This window comes from Saimiri boliviensis, chromosome 8 (assembly GCF_048565385.1).
Source record: "Saimiri boliviensis isolate mSaiBol1 chromosome 8, mSaiBol1.pri, whole genome shotgun sequence".
NCBI lineage: Eukaryota > Metazoa > Chordata > Mammalia > Primates > Cebidae > Saimiri > Saimiri boliviensis.
Genome location: NC_133456.1, coordinates 38,571,463 through 38,590,134, shown reverse-complemented (window position 1 = coordinate 38,590,134; position 18,672 = coordinate 38,571,463). Strand labels below are relative to the sequence as shown.

Below are 18,672 nucleotides of genomic sequence, written 5' to 3'. Positions count from 1 at the left end.
CTAAAAAAAAATAAGAAAATGATATTTAAGAAAATTTCCCTATTTGAGGGAACAAAGCCTTAGCACCCAACATAGTGCCTACTGATGTTCACTAAAACTTCATAGAAGTTTATCAAGTTGAATGTATTTGGTCTGGTTTAAAATTAAGCTGCTTGGTGGGGAACGTTGAATGCCATTTAATATTATATATGGAATTATTGGTTTTATCGACCTTGTCTTTTGTGGAATTTTTAAGAGGATTACTACTTCTATCACTATTCTTCCTTATTGGAACACACACACACACACATCAAGTTCCTTTGCAGTATCTCTAATAACCAGTTTTTTTTTTTTTCCTCCCTCAGGTTTATTTGTACAAATAGCACAGGAGGACCCCAGCCCCATGCAGATGGCAGCCCCGGGGGGTTGCGCCCATCCTTCTGTCCTCACGTTGGCAGAGGTATCTACTCTGAAGCCTTTGTAGGGGCCTGGGCACCTTTGGGAGACTGAGCTGGAACTGATGCTGGAGCTGCAGCCTGGGCCTTGTTTTGATCCTCGGCCTTGGCGTTGACCTTTGGCCAGCAGAGCCCGAGCCCCTTGGCAATGCGAGCCCGAGCATGCTTCCCAGGCTTGGGGTGGGCCATGTAGGCAAGTCGATCGAGCTTTCGGCTGACACCCCCTTTTGGGATCTTGGGCTTAACCTCCTTGGGCTTTCCGAGCGCTGTGACGGCCGCGGCACGTGCACTCACGGCCTTGGCCTTGCTGGCCTGCGTCTTCTTTAGGCCCTTCTGCTTGTGCTTCTTGGCAAAGCGCATGTTCCTCAGGAACTTGGGGTCCACCCCCTTAAGAGATTCGTATCTTTGTGATCGGGGTTTCTTGATACCATTTCTGTGCCATTTTCAAGACTGGTTGTGTGTGGTGTGGTTCTTGGACTTGGCCAAGTCTGCACCTAAGCTGCGCTTCCCAAAGCGCCTAGGACCGGAAGAGCTAATAACCAGTTTTAATTAGACAGCTTCAGAATTTTTTCCCACAAATATATTGCCTCATCTTGCATTCTTTTCTAGTTCTAATATCTCCATAACATTCAACTCAAAATAAAAGCCTACATTTATATTCCAAACCTTGCAGGAAAGATTGTCTCCGAAATTCCCTTCCTTTAGTCTGGGTGGTCCCTTCCTTGATGAGCCCATACACGTTGCCAGGGACCTCTGTGCAATAACTAAGCCAAAGATCATGTTTCTATTTTGCTGGTGTTATAGATGAAGACATCTAATATTTTATGAGGATATTTATGGATTCATTCTTTTATTAGCTCCCTACTCTCTTCCAGAAAGACTTTACGGTGTTTTCATAAAATTAAATGAATAGCCTGAAGCCATATAATAGGCAAGAGCAAGTCTACACGGCTCAGTCTCAGATCTATACTGCCTTCCATGAACTTCCAAAGAACCACTTATCATGAGACTTGTTAACCCTAAAGAGCTTTTGCCACAGAGAGACCTGAATGTAAAAATCACATTTTAAAAAATGAGTCTAGACGTGTGTGTGTGTGTGTGTGTGTGTGTATATATATATATATATATATATAGAGAGAGAGAGAGAGAGAGAGAGAGAGAAAATACCTAGAATAATGCCTGGCACATGGTAAGTGTTATATAAAATCATTGAAAAAAATAAACGCAGTATAACACAAATTTCATTTGTTTTAACAGATACATCAAGCATACCAGGATAATTTCCTTTCCTGCTGTGTCAGAAAGTTCATTTTGCTTTCCTGGAAGACAAAAGGAAAAATAAGTAATCAAAAGGAGTAAAGAAAATAGAAGTAAACCACTGTGCCATCCATGCTTACCCTGTTGAATGCCTGGGATAGCATTGTTACTAGTTTTGACTTGATTTGCTTTGCCTAGCATGTCACACACACTTGTTTGTGAGAATTCACACTGACCAGCTCTCTCTCTGGTTCATCACTTTTCAGTCCACATAGCCTCATGGCATATCTAAGAGGAAGGGGAAGGACCTAGTATATTACTTGGAAAAGACTGGAAGTCCTTGCTTTGGGGACATTCCGTACTCAATGCCAGAAATGCTGCTGTCCTGTCACCTGTGTAGCCAAGATCTCTTACTACCTACTTCACTTTGGATGTGGTAAATCAAAAGATTTATCCCTAACTCCTTTTCTGAAGTTCTGAAAGAGGTTCCAGAAGTCTCGAGAAAGATGATGAAAGATACAGAAAGGCCATAGAAAGAGCCATGTTGTTGCAGAGGAAGAATTGGGGTAAGAGAGAATTATTCTGAATCCAGAGAAGGCTGTGGACTCCAGAAATTCTCACTCCACAATACCAGAAGCACTTTTGCCCAGTGAAAGGTTATTCCTGTGGCACACAGAATAAGGGTTGCTCCATCTATCTCAGTTTCTGTAGCTACACTGTAACTGATGTTGTGAAAACAGGAATGGGAGAGGATGGAGGAGAAGAAAAAGGAAAGAGAAAACTGAAGTGGTTCAGGCCAAAGCTAGATCAGAATTCTCTATGCTTTTCTCTCTTACTTAACATGTTTGGTCATGACATTGAGGGAGTTCTTATAAAAGCAGAAAGGAATTATTTTCAAACTATGACACCTCTCCCATCATAGCCAAACCCACATTTTTCAAATGCATTATGGTTGGGTAAGGATTCAGGTCAAGCATATGTTTGTTACAGCAAGAGAAAGTACACAGGCATTAACTTTCTCTGGGGATGTTGGTTCTTCAGTTAGGTAATGGCATGATGTGGTGTGGCTGAGAGAAGAGGTCAGTACAAAATAACTCAAATCAGGTATCTTGATCTGAGACATTCTTTCAACTTTCAATCCTGTTAAGTTTAGAAGAGCTCTTTCTCACACAAACCTAAGATTGTTGCAGATAGAATGACTAAGTCTCCGCAATGTGCTGTGGTCGCCACAAGCTGGCTGGAACACTGTGTGTGCTGTGGTAAGCATGTCTCTCTCATGACTCAAGGGAGCCCCAACTAAAACTCATTTGCTTTTTCAGCATAAGTATGAGTTGTCTCCCAGACAATCACTATCCGTGGTTTACCACAGGATGGGAAAGAAAATAACGGAAGAAACTAAAAATCTATTAGCCCCAGAAATAAGAATAGCCCCAAATGTGTGGTACAGGGGGCAGAAAGACAATAGAACCCACCTTGGTGCCTTCTCAGGTAGCAGAACAGGAAGCAACAGCTAATGACGAGTAGAGGCAATGCCCCCAAAGAAGGTAAACTATACAGGAGCCATGGTCTGTTGCCCGTTTCATCCTTGGAGGGTTGTTCCGAGGTACTGTTTACATCTGGAATGTCAGTAAATGCTAAGGAGAGTTAGGAAATAATGAGATATATTAGCATCAGCAGCATCCCTCTGCATTGTCAGAAATTGAATGAAGGAGATTTCAGGCCAGTATCCCCATTTCCCCTTCAAAGGCATTCCTCAAGAATCCCAGTGCCCTCGTATAGACCATGGAATACTATGCAGCCATAGAAAAGATGAGTTCATGTCCTTTGCAGGGACATGGATGAATCTGGAAACCATCATTCTCAGCAAACTGACACAAGAACGAAAACCCAAACACTGCATGTTCTCACTCATAAGTGGGTGTTGAACAATGAGAACACATGGACACAGGGAGGGGATCCTTAACACACTGGGGTCTGTTGGGGGGTGGGGGGCTGGGGAGGGATAGAAGTGGGTGGAGAGATTGGGGAGAGATAACATTAGGAGAAATACCTAATGTAAGTGACGGAGGGATGGAGGCAGCAAACCACCATGGCATGTGTATACCTATGTAACAATCCTGCAAGATCTGCACATGTACCCCAGAACTTAAAGTAAAATAAAATACATAAATAAAACAGTTTTGGTATCTCAGTAAGAACTCAATACACAGCGATGTGGCCATTAGAACTCTTCAAAGAAAGAAAAAAAAAAAAGAATCCCAGTGCCCTTTGCCACCTCTTGCTTTCTTACTGAGCAGATGTGGCTATGCAATAATCTTTTGCAAAAATTCTTAATTCTCATAGAGTTAATCATCCATATAACAATCTTTATCATAGCTGTCAGAAGGTACTTCCTTAAGCCTTTCTCTTTACAGTATCTAACTTTCCTTAAGCCTTTCTACTTACAGTCTCTAACTCTCATATCCATCACTTAAGAAAAGTAGGAAAGCCACTGTCTGTATTCCGCCCCAAGAATTGCCCCAAGTCAGATAGCTAGTGAGTAGCAACAGGAGCTCAAGCCAACATGTTTATAACATGAAATCCAAGTTTCTTCAACACAATGTCCTTGTCTCGTAACTCACTGGAATCTCGAGATACCAAATACTTTTGATATCCTCAAAAGTGCTCTGCATGGTACACAGCTAATGCACATTACTGTTGATCAGTGTTAATATGCATTAAGTCCCTGTTTGTCTGCGGTTGTTCACGGCTCATTAGCAGGTTGTGAAACAATTTACTAGGTCACAAATAGCATTTTAAAAAATGAAACAGAAGAGGATCAAAATCAGCAGAATGCATCACACACACACTAGAGCAGTGGTTCTCAAGCAGGGAAGATGTGGCAATGTCTGGAGATATGTTTGCCTATAACAAGGTAGGGTGATGGAGGCTGGCAGTTAGTGAGTAGAAGCCAGGGATTCTGTTAAACACCCTACACTATACAGAATGAAACCTCCTCTTGGCACGGCAAAACAATTATCCTGACCAAAATGTCAACGGAGAAACTCTGTCTGACAGTTAAGCATGGCCATATGAAACTTTTTTATATTTGTGTGTATTATGGGTTATGATGTAAGATCTATTTTTTTTTTTAAATTTTGGTTTACTGTTGACACAGTATGAAAAATACTGGAGTAAGATATTCTAAGGCCAGGCATGGTGACTCACACCTGTGATCTCAGCACTTTGGGAGGCCAAGACAGGTGGATCACTTGAGGTCAGGAGTTCGAGCCCAGCCTGGCCAACATGGTTGAAACCCCATCTCTACTGAAATACAAAAATTAGCTAGGCATGGTGGCATGTGCCGGTAATCCCAGCTACATGGGAGGCTGAGGTAGGAGAACTGCTTGAACACGGGAGGCGGAGGCTGCAGTGAGCCGAGATGGCACTACTGTGCTCAGCCTGAGTGACAGAGTGAGACTCCATCTCAAAAAAAAAAAAAAATTAGGCCGGGCACGGTGGCTCAAGCTTGTAATCCCAGCACTTTGGGAGGCCGAGGCGGGTGGATCACAAGGTCGAGAGATCGAGACCATCGTGGTCAACATGGTGAAACCCCGTCTCTACTAAAAAAATACAAAAAATAGCTGGGCATGGTGGCACGTGCCTGTAATCCCAGCTACTCAGGAGGCTGAGGCAGGAGAATTGCCTGAACCCAGGAGGCGGAGGTTGCGGTGAGCCGAGATCGCGCCATTGCACTCCAGCCTGGGTAACAAGAGCGAAACTCCGTCTCAAAAAAAAAAAAAAAAAAAAAAAAAAAAAAAAAAATTCTATTAATTCTGTTATAATGTTACTTTGTTTCCCTAGATGCTTGGGTTTGGAATAAAAATGATTAGGAGCAACTGAAGCTGCACAAAAGTGGTTTGGTTATTTAGAGTGGTAACAAATGTTGTCTATTGATGCTGCAGCTGCTGTTTAGGCTAGCCAGCAGTCCAGCCACTACCAGGTGTGCCAGACACAGCTGTCTGGGGGAGGATCTCGGAAGCAATGGGGACTAAGGTTTTTACAACAGATAACCTAATACAAAGAAATCTGCTGTCTCAAGAAGATCCAACTTCAGTTATTTCTTTAACGACCAAAAAAAAAAAAAAATTATAATAATTTTACTTGATTAGTTTGATCAAATAAAACTAATTCAGAACAAACTCAAAACTCTCCCTAAGTTATTTTGAGTTTGTTCTGAAACAGAAAAACAAAATAAAAAATTGAAATTGAGAAAATGATGAGGGTGTACACTTGTGTCCAAAACCAGTGCTAGCCTTGGGGAGGATGACAGTCTTTGCACACTACCGGAGAATCCAATAATCCATCTCAAGATTAGTTAGCATAATTTGTGGAACATAACTCCAAGATCACTGATATACAGTAAAGTCCTGGGCTTATTTTGAAGCTCACAAACAAAGCTTGTGAAACACAACACAAGCTTTGTCTGTGTGCTTTGATCTCCTCTTCCCCATTCCTTAAGCATAAGGAATCAGTCTAGCCTGTACGATGTCTCTGGCACCTGGCGTAACAAGCGGCACACTCACCAGGTGCTCCAAATCAGGGTGGAAGGTCACAAGGACTTCCACACCCATTTTCATGCACAGATAATGACCACATTTTGGGGAAGTTATTGTTTCTATTTCATTTATTTTGAGACAGAGACTTGCTGTATGGCCCAGGCTGGAATGCAGTGGTGCAATCTTGGTTCACTGCAGCCTCCGACTCCTGGGTTCAAGTGATTTTCCTGCTTCAGCCTCCTGAATAGTTAGTTGGGATTACAGGTGCCCGCCACTATACCCAGCTAATTTTTTTGTACCTATAGGAGAGATAGGGTTTTACCAAGTTGGCCAGGCTGGTCTCAACTCCTCACCTCAAGTGATCCACCTCCCAAAGTTCTAGGATTATAGGCGTGAGGCACCCAGCCTTGGGGAAGTTCTTTTTTTTTTTTTTTTTTTTTTTTTGAGACAGAGCCTTGTTCAGTCCCTAGGCTGGAGTGCAGTGATGCAGTTTTAACTCATGGCAACTTCTGCCTCCTGGGTTCAAGTGATTCTGCTGCCTCAGCCTCCTGAGGAGCTGGGACTACAGGTGTGTGCCACCACACCCAGCTAATTTTTGTATTTTTAGGAGAGGCGGGGTTTCACCATATTGGCCAAGATGGTCTCCATCTCTTGACCTCGTGAACCGACTGCCTTGGCCTCTCAAAGTGCTGGGTTTATAGGTGTGAGCCACCGCGCCCTACACAAGTTCTTAATTAGAAACTGACCAAGGAAGGTTGGGAAGGGTTAGGTGAAAAGCCAATGGATGTTTTAGTGACTGTTCCCCAGCTCTGCCAACTTTTCCCCTAGAACTTTGGCTTGTTTTGCAAGGTGCTTTTCTTCATTCTGAGAGAATACTGCTTTCCCAAGAGCATCCAAGCCCCTACTCTGTCACAGACCTGTTCTTACATGAACTAACTTTTACCTTGAGCATAAACAGCAACAGAGAGTCACATATAAAAACAACAAACTGTCCAAAATCACTTCAGAAATATATTTCACGGGAAAAAATAAAATATTTTTTATTAGACCTCTAAAATTATTTATGAAAAGTATGGTCCTTCAACCTATTTCCAAACATATTTTTCTCCTCACCCTTATACCTTAATTCACTGAGCACTTTCAGGTTCAGAAAGAAGAGGAATTTTTCTTTGACCTTCCCTGTTATTTTTGTTTTCACCGCTTTGCTAAGGAAAAATGCCCACATAGTTTAAATTAGTCTTAAACCCACACAGAGTTTAAAGTCAATTCCTAAACAATTTACTTTTTGTGGGAAATAGGAAAAAAAACAAAGAAATATTATGCAAATTTCTGCCTTCCAGGACATTATAATCTTTCATGGGACTTAAAAGACATATTACTACAGTGAAAAGAAATGTGTGATAAATGAGAGGCGTAGAACTTAAATGGAATAAAAATTGGTAAAAAGGAGTGATCCCTTCCCCTCAGGTGATCATGAAAGGCTTTCTTAAGAACTCGAAAAATGAGCTGAGCTTGAAAGGAGGGGTAGAATTTCCATAGGTGGAGACAGATGAATGGGTGCTCTACAAATGGCAAGAGCAGCAGAGGCAGGGCTGTGAGGAAGATGTGGCTATGGTAACCAACGCCCTTAGGCTGGAGTTGAGAGGCTCTATATGGAATCCAGAAACAATCCAGAAAGGTGGTGGGAACAAACTGTGGAAGACTTTGAATGCTGGTGAACAAGGATGAGTCCAGTATTGTGAGCACTGGGGATGCTATGCAAGAGAGTGGTGTTATGAAGGAAGTATATGGGGCAAATTAAGTGTATTAGGAAGATATGTGGCTGTAATGGACCAAAATGAGGAAACACCAAAGACAGAGTCCAATCACAGAATTAATTGGAATTATTTAGAAGGAAGGCAATCATGGTGTGAAATGCTCATAGAAGGAAACATTACCGAGTAGAATGTGGAGAGACAAGAGTAGGAAGTCAAAGAAAATTCTCTGGAATTTTTTAATGAGGATCAAGAGCATTAATTAACAAACTGATAAGGAAGGGTGTGATAAGAACAGTAGGTGAGTAGGAAACTAGGAGAGAGTAGAAATGTTCAAAAAGAAACTTACAAGGTCCTTCATGTCTGCTATTTAGCTCTTAGACTTTCTCTTTTACTACTTCATCTTTCACATACTTTGTTCCATAAAACCCCCCAGGGTACAGGATTTAAGAGGGAATGTTATTTCCTTTCTTCTAAATTTGGACTCCTTCCTCCACACAATAGATTGTTGATCCTAATCTCAGCCCCAACTTGATCCCCAGAACAGGCATCTTTATGCACTTTATAAACTGTACACCATCTTTCATGGTCATGAATGACCCAAATATGGGATGGAGCAGAAATTGCAATGCTACTTTCATGTAATAGACTTTTGTATCGCAATTAATTATTAGCTTCTGACCTTGGCTAAATTCATCTCTCATATAGAAGTAGACTTGTTCCCATAAAGAAAGACTGAATTACACAAGAGGGCTTCTCTTTCAAGGAAGGGAAGAGGGATTCAATGCCTCAAAATTTAATTTCATTATACATTATGTTGATATATATTATCTAAATTAGTAGCATTTATTGATTCAGTAGTATATATCATTCTAGAAGTAACATTTTGCAGATTTTCCTTATTTTCATAATGTATTTTGCCTGTTTAAAAAGTAGTATTTGTTTAAAAAAATCAATATTTTGTCACAGTAATGTGAATTAATAGTACAATTCTTTCCAGAAAGTGTTCATTCCATATATCCTCAATATAGGTTTCTCCAGGTTGATAAAGACAATTTTTGTGCGTTGCATATAATATATTCTTTAATTTACTTACAAAGAATTATTTAGTGAGCCCCTACCATGTCCCAGATATCTTGCCTTCCATCATACTGAGCAAAGATGTTTAAGACACAGCCTCTGTCCTGAAGAGGTTTATAAGCCTCTTCAGGACACACGGATGGTCACAACTAACACTGAGCTTGATGCTATATTTGCAAAAGTGAGTCCCTAACTGTGCCATCGATTTCTTCTACACTTCTACATTTCATAATTGAGGGTTGTAGCTAGCACTAAAGTGCTACGCATTTTTTCATGGGGCTGCCGTAAGAAATTTTAAAGCGACTTAAAGCATTTTAAAAGAATTCCAATGGATTCCTTCATTGGGCTACTTTAAGGGAGTGCAAACACACTCAAAAGTAAGCATATAAAGTAACAAATTAATTCTAAAAAGAACAATTGTGAAATGTATGCATTCAAGTGAATAATGTCCATAAAGGAACTAAACCGTATGAAGCTGCAACTAGAGTTCACTCAGGCTGCTATTGCAATAAACCTCTTTTGAAATTTCTCCTTCCTAATGACCGTAAGGGTCAATTTATGAGCAACAAAAGAAACTCCACCTTATTTCTTATAATTAAAGGGCACTCTTCTTTGAAAATACATATAACATAGAAATTACTATTTTAATCATTTCAAATGTACAATTAAATGGCATTTAAGATATTCACAATGTTGTACAAACATGACTACTATCTAGATTCAGAACTTTTTCATCACCCCGAAAGGAAACCCTCTACCTATGAAGTAGTCACTCCACATTCTTTATTTCCTCAGCCCCTGGCAACCACCAATGTACTTTCTGTCTCTATGGATTTGCCTATTTGGGATATTTCATATAAACAGAAACACATCGTATTTGATCTTTTGTATATGTCTTCTTTGACTTAGCATAATGCTTCTGCAATTCATCAGTGTTGTAGCATACATTAGTACTTGATTCCTTTTCATGACTAAATAATATTCCATGTGCAGATAATCTACATTTCCTTTATCCATTCATCAGTTGAACATTTAGCTTGTTTCCACAATTTGGCTATTGTGAATAGTTCTGTGATAAACATTCATACACAAGGTTTTGTGTGAACTTATATTTTAATTTCATTTGAGTATTTACCTAGGAATAGAATTACTTGGTACCGTGGCAACTGAGTTTAACCTTTTGAGGAACTGCTAGACCATTTTCCAAAGTAGCTGAATAATTTTACATTCTCATCAGCAATGGATAGGGTTTTGATTTCTTCACATCCTTGCTAACACTTCTTATTTTCCATGTTTCTTTTATTCTAGTCATTCTACAGGTAAGAAGTGGGTTTTCCATGTGGTTTTGATTTGCATTTCTCTAGTAACTAATGGCACTATGTATTTTTCTTCATATGCTTATTGGCCATTTGTGTACTCTCTTTGATGAAAGGTCTATTCAAGTCATTTGCTCATTTTAAAATTAGGTTGCTAGTCTATCTGTTGTTGAATTTATAGTGTTTTTTTGTTTTTTTTTTTGTTTTTTTTTTTTGTTTTTTTTAAGACGGAGTTTCGCTCTTGTTACCCAGGCTGGAGTGCAATGGCGCGATCTCGGCTCACCGCAACCTCCGCCTCCTGGGTTCAGGCAATTCTCCTGCCTCAGCCTCCTGAGTAGCTGGGATTACAGGCACGCGCCACCATGCCCAGCTAATTTTTTGTATTTTTAGTAGAGACGGGGTTTCACCATGTTGACCTGGTTGGTCTCTATCTCTTGACCTTGTGATCCACCCGCCTCGGCCTCCCAAAGTGCTGGGATTACAGGCTTGAGCCACCGCGCCTGGCCTTTTTTTTTGTTTTTTAATTTAATTTAATTTAATTTAATTTTTTGATGCACAAAAGTGTTTAATTTTTATGAATTCCAATTTAACTATTTTTGGTGTTATTGTTTTTTTTTTTTTTTTTTTTTTAAGACGGAGTTTCGCTCTTGTTACACAGGCTGGAGTGCAATGGCGCGATCTCGGCTCACCGCAACCTCCGCCTCCTGGGTTCAGGCAATTCTCCTGCCTCAGCCTCCTGAGTAGCTGGGATTACAGGCACGCGCCACCATGCCCAGCTAATTTTTTGCACCTTTAGTAGAGACGGGGTTTCACCATGTTGACCAGGATGGTCCCGATCTCTTGACCTCGTGATCCACCCACCTCGGCCTCCCAAAGTGCTGGGATTACAGGCTTGAGCCACCGCACCCGGCCTTTTGGTGTTATTGTTGATTATGCTTTTGTAATCATATCTAAGAAATCGCTGCTAAATCCAAGATTAGAAACATTTATCCCTATGCTTTCTCCTAAGAAACCAGGGTTTTATTGTTTTATATACTGTAGTTTTTATAGTTTTAGTTCTTCTACTTAAATTTCTGATTTATTTTGATTTCTTAAAATATGGTATGAGATAGGGATTCAAATTCATTCTTTTATATATCAATATCCAATTATCCTGGCACACTTATTGAGACTATTCTTTTGCCATGGAAGAATCTTGGCATCCTTGTCAAAAATCAGTTGACCACAGATGTATGGAGTTTATTCTGGACTCTCAAGTCGATTTACACTGATCTCTTTGTCTATCCATATGACAGTAATACTCGTGTGTGTGTGTGTGTGTGTGTGTGTGTGTGTGTGTGTTTTAACTGTAATTTTGTAGTAAGTTTTGAAATAGGGAAGTCTTAGCTTCAATTTTGTCCTTTTTCAAGAATGTTTTGGCAATTATGGGTCTGTTGCAACTCAATGTGAATTTTAGAATCAGCTTTATAATTTCTGCAATAGCAACAAAAAGCTGTTGGGATTTTGGTGGAACTTCATTGAATCTGTAGATCACCTTGAGGAATACTGCTATCTTTACAATATTACATCTTTCAGTCCATAAATACAGAATGTCTTTGAATCTATTTACATATTCTTGAATTTCTTTCAGCCATGCTTTCTTTGTCCAGTGTGCAACTTTTGCACCTTGGTGAAATTTATTCTAAAATATTTTATTCTTTTTGATGCTATTGTAAATGGAACTGTTTTCCTAATTTTTTTGTGGGTTGTTCATTGTTAGTGTATAGAAGTATCGATTTTTATGTATTAAGGCTGTATCATGTGGAACTGCTAAATTCATGTATTAGCTTTAATAGTTTTAAATAAATTTTAAATATTTTTTCTACACATAAGTTCATGCCATCTGTGAATAAAGTTTTACATCTTCCTTTCTAAGTTAGATAGTTTTTACTTCTTCTTTTTGTCTATTTTCTCTGGCTAGAACTTTCAGTTTAATGTTAAACAGAAATGGCAAAAGAAAGGATCCATGTCTTGTTCCTGATCTTAGAGGGAAAGCTCTGAGCCTTTCACCATTGAGTATGATGTTAGCTATATAATTTTTATAAACCAAATATTTTTTACTCTCACCTACTTCCCTCTCTCTCTGTATTTTTCATGTTTTATTCAGCTTGGTTTCCATGAGCTCAACTTCTATCTGCCCTTTCTCAGTTGTCAAAGCCTACTAAAGGCTTCTATGGGGGAACAGGGGAGAGAAATGAAGCTATGAATATTCCCAGAAAATCATCAGGGAGTCAGGTTATTTGTTTGCTGCTTTTCTTCTAAACAAACTGTGAACTATTAAAAAGTGCATCATTGTCTAAGTACCACAAACATAACTTCAAGAAATTGTGATGAACAAAAGTAAAGAAGAGAAAACTGGGGAAAAAAGAAAAAAAGCAAGGACAAAGAATCACAGAGCTATTTGCAACTGCAGGTATTCACTTCAGCATTTTTTCAATATTTCCATTGATCTACTTTTGGACTTACCAGATAAATTTTATAATCCCTAAAGTGAAACACAATAACTTTTATTATATTTTTCTCTACTCTCCTCTATCTCACTCATCTCAAACACACACATACACACAAGTACGTACACACTGGCACATAATCTGTAAAGCGTAGCAAACTTTGGATGTGCTACAGGAGTTCACTTTCTAACGTGATCACTTGAGAAACTGAATCCCTCTCTTTCTGGAAACATTATGAGAAAAATATTAGATGACTGAGGTATTGAGAACTCACCTCTCACGAAAACAGTTGTTGAGTGGCTTTCAACGCGATGAAATGAAAAATGTGCAGAACAGCGGTATGACCCACTGTCACTAGGAAGCACTTGTTCAAAATGTAGAATAAAATATGAAATGTTCTTCTCTTCTTTCCAACTTGTGTGTTGCTGAAGTCCATCTTCAAGTGGTAAACATTTTGTTCCATTGAGCTTGCACCAAGTCACATGAGGCCTGTGAGCACAGTATTTCACAGGGCATTGTAGGTTAAAGGGTTTTCCTGCTAAGACAGAGTGTACAGATTGTCTCTTTATGTAAAGCTGTACATCACATGATTCTTTCCCTAAAAGATAAAAACAAAACTAAAATCAAATATGTTCTTCTGGAAGGACCATATATATGTGACTTCAATAGTGCTCAAACATTATATGGTAATTTTCAAAAACACCCCCAAATTTCTAATAATTAAGCCTCACTAGCAGAGTGTCTCATACATACTAGGAACATAATAAGTATGTGTTTAAAAATGAAATAAATCATTTAATCCTCTGTCTCAGTCTGTTTTCTGCTGCTATAGCAGAATACCCGAGATTGGATAATTTATGAACCACAGCCGTTTTATTTGGCTCATAGCTCTGCAGGCTGGGAAGTCCGAGAGCATGGTGCCAACATCTAGCAAAGGCCTTTGTGCTGCATTATCTCATGGCAGAAAGCAGAAGGTGGAAGGGAGCACACAAGACAGAGAAAAATGGGGGCCAAAATTCATCCTTTTATCAGTAGCCCACTCCCATGATAACTAATCCATTCCTACAATAAGGGCATTAGTACATTTATAATCTACTCATCTCATAATACTGTTACAATGGCAATAAAATTTCAACACGAATTTTGGAGGGGACATTCAAACCATAAAATTCTGTCCCTGATCCCCCAAAACTCATGTTCTTTTCACATACAAAGTACATTCATTTTATCTCAATAGTCTTAAAAGTTTTAATTTGTTCCAGCATCAAATCAAAAGCCCCAAATTCAGTCTTATCTAAATTAGATATGGGTGAGATTCAAGGCATGATTCACTGTGAGGCAAATTCCCTCCAACTATGATCCTGTGAAATCAAAACAAGTTATCTACTTCCAAAATACACTGGCAGGACACATATAAGACAGATATTCCCATTCCAAAAGAGAGAAATAGGCAAAAATGAGAAAGTAACAGGTTCCAAGTAAGTCCAAAACCCAACGGAGAAATAAAATGGCTTTGCTGGGCTTAGTTGATGTTTCAGCTCTCAAGTTGGAGACTCATCCCTGCAGCTCTCCCAGGCTAATGCTTCAGGCTAGTAGCTCTACATTTCTGGGGTCTCAGTGGCAGTCCACTGCCATGGCTCCACTAGGCATTGCCATGGGAGTAGACTTCCTGGGCCCTCAGGCTGTCTACTACATCCTTTGAACACAGAGGTAGCTGTGGCCCACATCTCTTGCATTCTGCTAACTTGCACACTTATCAGGTGGGTGCCACCAAGTCTTACCAACTGCACGTTATGAAATGGTGGGTTGAACTGCACCTGGGCTCACTTGAGTCATGGCTGGAGCAGCCAAGAAGCACTGTGCTGGAATTCAGAGAGCAAAAACCTGAGGCAGATCTGGGCAGCAAGCCTGTAAAGGGCACTCCCGTTTCCCCTAAAACCAATTTGCTTTCTGAGCTCTGAGCCTGTGATGAAAGGGGCAGCCTCAAAGATCTTTGAAATGCCGTCAGGGCCTTTTTCTCAATATCTTGAATAGTATTTCACTCCCTTCTAGCTATACTCATCGCTTTAACAATGGGCTCTAGGCCATACCCTTAGTATTTTCTCCCAAACATGTTTTATACAGCTAGGCTGTGAATTTTACAAATCTTCCTATTCTGCTTCTCTTTTATTTATAAATGCCATTTTAAAGTCATTTTTTCCACTCTTGCCTCTTACTGTATGCAGTTAAAAGTAGCCACACAGCAGCCTGAATACTTTGCTGCTTAGATACTTCTTCCACCAAATATCCTAAATTATTGCTCTTAATTTCTGCTTTCCATAAAGTCCTAAGACGTAGATATACTTCTACCAAGTTCTTGGCAACTGTGTAACAAGGATGGCCTTTACTCCAGTTTTCAATGACTTGTTTCTCATTTCCCTTTAGTTCTGCACTTTGTGTTGATTGATATGTATTTTTGTTTGTTTGTTTTCCAGTAAAGTTAAGGCTAAACACATTATCCTAAAAGTATTTTCTCTTAAATTATTTTTTTCTCCACTCTTATAGTTCTTAGCCTTTCCTTCAATGTTTGCAACTACCCTTTCTCTTAGCAATCTGTCTAATCCATCTCCTTCACTAATTGATTTCACTCATCCTCATGCTTTCTTCTAAAGAGAGTTACAGTATCATACATTGTAATGGCATAAGCGTAACTGAGATATAGCCAAAACTCTCTTTTAAATACAAAGACAGCTAAGGGCCTTGCCTGTGATCACAGAGCTTGTCGGATGTTGAACCGAGGAGCAGCTTTTGACCCTGAGTTTCACATACTTGTCTATCCAGAACAAGGTTTCACCTTATTTCGACATTCTTGCCAACATAGATATTCTCACTTTACCTATTTCCTTATACCTAATATACCTTTCTCTCACGTCCTGCTTAAAAACCCTTCCTTCTCACATCTCATTAATCCCTGCTCAGAATAATAGAAACTTAAATTTCCAGGAATCAGAGTGAGACAAAGGACCCACAAAAAACTTTTAGAACCTCTTAATTTATTTATTTATAATTGCTTTGAGACCTCAAACAAGTTCACTTTAAGACTTCTTGATTCAGTAGCTTCCAAAAATTCAGAACTAAAGTGAAAGCAAGTCAAAAGGTATGTTATAAGGATGAGGTTTTAAAAAAAGAAAATGAAGAGAAATGGTAAACTATTTTACCAAAAGGAAATGTACCTGAATGTGGTTAGATTTACGACAAAAAAGTAAGGAGGCCAGAGGCAGAAAGGCCAAGTGAAACTCTTGTTTCCAGAAGTCTGTTCCTCTCCCTGAAGTTAACAGACTCCCTCAGCCTCCTAACTTCCCTTTTCATTTTCTTGGATAGGTCAATAATAGATTGTGGAGCCTACAAGTCTGTGCTAGAACTATGAAAAACAATGAGACCTTTGTAAAAAGCAAAGACCTTTTACCCTCAAAGAGTTTACGATTTAATTGGTAAAGCAAGAGTATCTAACAATGAGGGCACCTTTCTATAATCAATTTGCTATATACTGCTCTTTATTTCTTTCAGTTTACCTGAGCTGAAAGGAAGGCTCCTATGCTAGTTGTTAGGAAGCCTAGGAATAAATCAGACAGGATGTCTGCATTTCTGGAGCTGCTTCTAATGGGAAATAAAAATGAATGATAATTGAGAGAGTGACATAACACTGTAAAGAGGTACAAACAAGGCCGGTTGCGGTGGCTCACACCTGTAATCCCAGCACTTTGGGAGGCCGAGGTGGGCGGATCACCTGAGGTCAGGAGTTTAAGACAAGATTGGCCAACATGGTGAAACTCTGTCTTTACTAGAAATACAAAAATTAGCCGGGCGTGGTGGTGGTGGGCCTTCTAATCTCAGCTACTCAGGAGGCTGAGGCAGGAGAATCCCTTCAATCCGGGCGGGGGAGATAACAATGAGTGGAGATCGTGACTGCACTACAGGCTGGGCGATGGAGTAAGGCTGTTAGTTTAAAAAAACAAAAAACAACAACAACAAAAAAAAACAACGGTACAAACAACTTTGCATCTTTGCATGGGTGTGCAGAAGGTTAATTTTATGGAAAGGCTAGACTTGAGCTGAACCTGGGTGAATGAGTAGCCCTTTGGCAATCAGAGCAGTACATGGGACAGGGGAGGTATTTTAAGAGTGAGAAAATAGAATGGAAACGTCTTAGAGACCAGGAATCTTATGATAGATTTAGATCATTGATACACTAGTGGATCATGGTTTTCTGACATAGTGACATGGAGACCACTGGTTATTCCAGAACAAATGGAATAAGCATTAGGCAGGAGTTTAAACTGCTTATCCACCATGAGAAAATATAATGCCTAATTGGGGGGGGATAATTATAAAGGGTATGGAAATTGCTAAAAATGAGACTATTCATTTGAACATGTCTGTTTCAAATGCTAACACATTGAGCAAGTTTGAGAAGCTGCCCAGTTTTGCTGGTCCTCAGTTTCTTCAAAATAAGATGAAAGGGGGCGCATGTGGTGGTTCCCTCCACTAATTCCAGCACTTTGAGAGGCCAGGGCGGGCAGATCACGAGGTCACAAGATCAAGACCATCCTGGCTTACACGGTGAAACCTTGTCTCTACTAAAAATACAAAAAAATTAGCTGAGCATGGTGGCACGCACCTGTAATCCCAGCTACTTGGGAGGCTAAGGCAGGAGAATCACTTGAACCCAGGAGGTAGAGGTGGCAGTGAGCCAAGATCACACCACTGCAGTCCAGTCTGGCGACAGAGCAAGGCTCCATCTCAAAATAAAATAAAATAAAATAAGATGAAAGGATTGAACTACAAAGGTAGGAAATTTCTAACTCACCAACTGCCGATCACATAAACACATACAACTTCATCTCCCTCGATGTGTGACTGAAACTATGAAAACACTTCTAACCTGTAATTTCTATTTCTATTACAATATATATTACCTTTCTATTTAACCATAGGGCTATCACCTGATGTTAGTGGCACAATGAGACATCACTTCAAGTTCCATCTTTTGTGATTTATGCTCAGGAGCAGTGCACAATGGTAGGATGGAGAAAAGAGCTAGCTTTTTATGTTGGTGGCAACACTGATTCACAACAGGATTATGGAAACATTGCAGTTCCTGAATATTCTTATCAGCAGGATAATGATCATTCACAATCACACTGACTGGCACAGGAATTGTTTTGAATAGAGGAATGAAAAGATGCTGAATGTAAGCTTGCAGACAGGCATTAAAAAATCAAGAGGACTACTTTTGTGCACAAACAAGGTATTACAATACTTCCTATCTCTCAAAGGCTGACGCTGATGTTTGTAGTGTAAGAATGAACCGCTGAGACAAATAGCACAATTCTAATTGTCCATCTGACAAGCTTGTTAACACCTCTTTTCTGCCTGCCCTGAATTACACATATCCATCTTATGATACTCAGGACACACAAAGCTATCCCCAAAAAGTTTGTCATATCAAATAAATATTTCCCGAAGAGGAATAAATATCACAGTTACTTTTGGCTGCGACTCAATCTCCCACTATCAGTTATTTTTATTCCTGCTCTTACTATCCCTGCTGCTTTTCTCAAGCATTCATATCTGATGACAGGAAATTTTCCACGCTAAAAATAATTAAAACAAATACATGCAGTGAAAGAATAAAGATGTCTACTCTGCCTCAACCCCCCACCAGGTGTTTATATAATGAAATATCCCTTGTTAAGTCACTATAGGTTTAGGAATTCTTTGATTTTTAAAATATTTATCAAAACCACTAGTGGTATGTCTATTCC

At 39.6% G+C, this 18,672-nt stretch overlaps 2 protein-coding genes across 6 annotated transcripts in view; both read right to left on the bottom strand.

The window, feature by feature from the left end:
* Positions 1-18,672, bottom strand: part of BTLA (B and T lymphocyte associated) — a 38,938-nt gene that overhangs the window by 5,816 nt on the left and 14,450 nt on the right. For 3 of the 5 annotated variants that reach the window (XM_074404377.1, XM_010345998.3, XM_074404378.1), the window contains exons 3-5: positions 13,143-13,466; positions 3,164-3,325; positions 1,707-1,753 (exon numbers count right to left, since the gene is read on the bottom strand). In XM_074404377.1, coding sequence (XP_074260478.1) covers positions 1,707-1,753; positions 3,164-3,325; positions 13,143-13,466 — 533 coding nt within the window. The remainder of the gene's footprint in view (positions 1-1,706; positions 1,754-3,163; positions 3,326-13,142; positions 13,467-18,672) is intronic. The other 2 variants (XM_074404379.1, XM_074404380.1) reach the window with 1 other exon arrangement.
* Positions 7-1,697, bottom strand: LOC141585365 (large ribosomal subunit protein eL29-like). Its single transcript, XM_074404382.1, has one exon. It carries the CDS (start codon positions 792-794, stop codon positions 444-446), a length of 351 nt encoding a protein of 116 aa, XP_074260483.1. The 5' UTR covers positions 795-1,697; the 3' UTR covers positions 7-443.

What these genes read in the sequence shown, in the direction of transcription:
- LOC141585365 (XM_074404382.1), bottom strand. Translation starts at nt 794, where the DNA reads ATGCGCTTTGCCAAGAAGCACAAGCAGAAGGGCCTAAAGAAGACGCAG.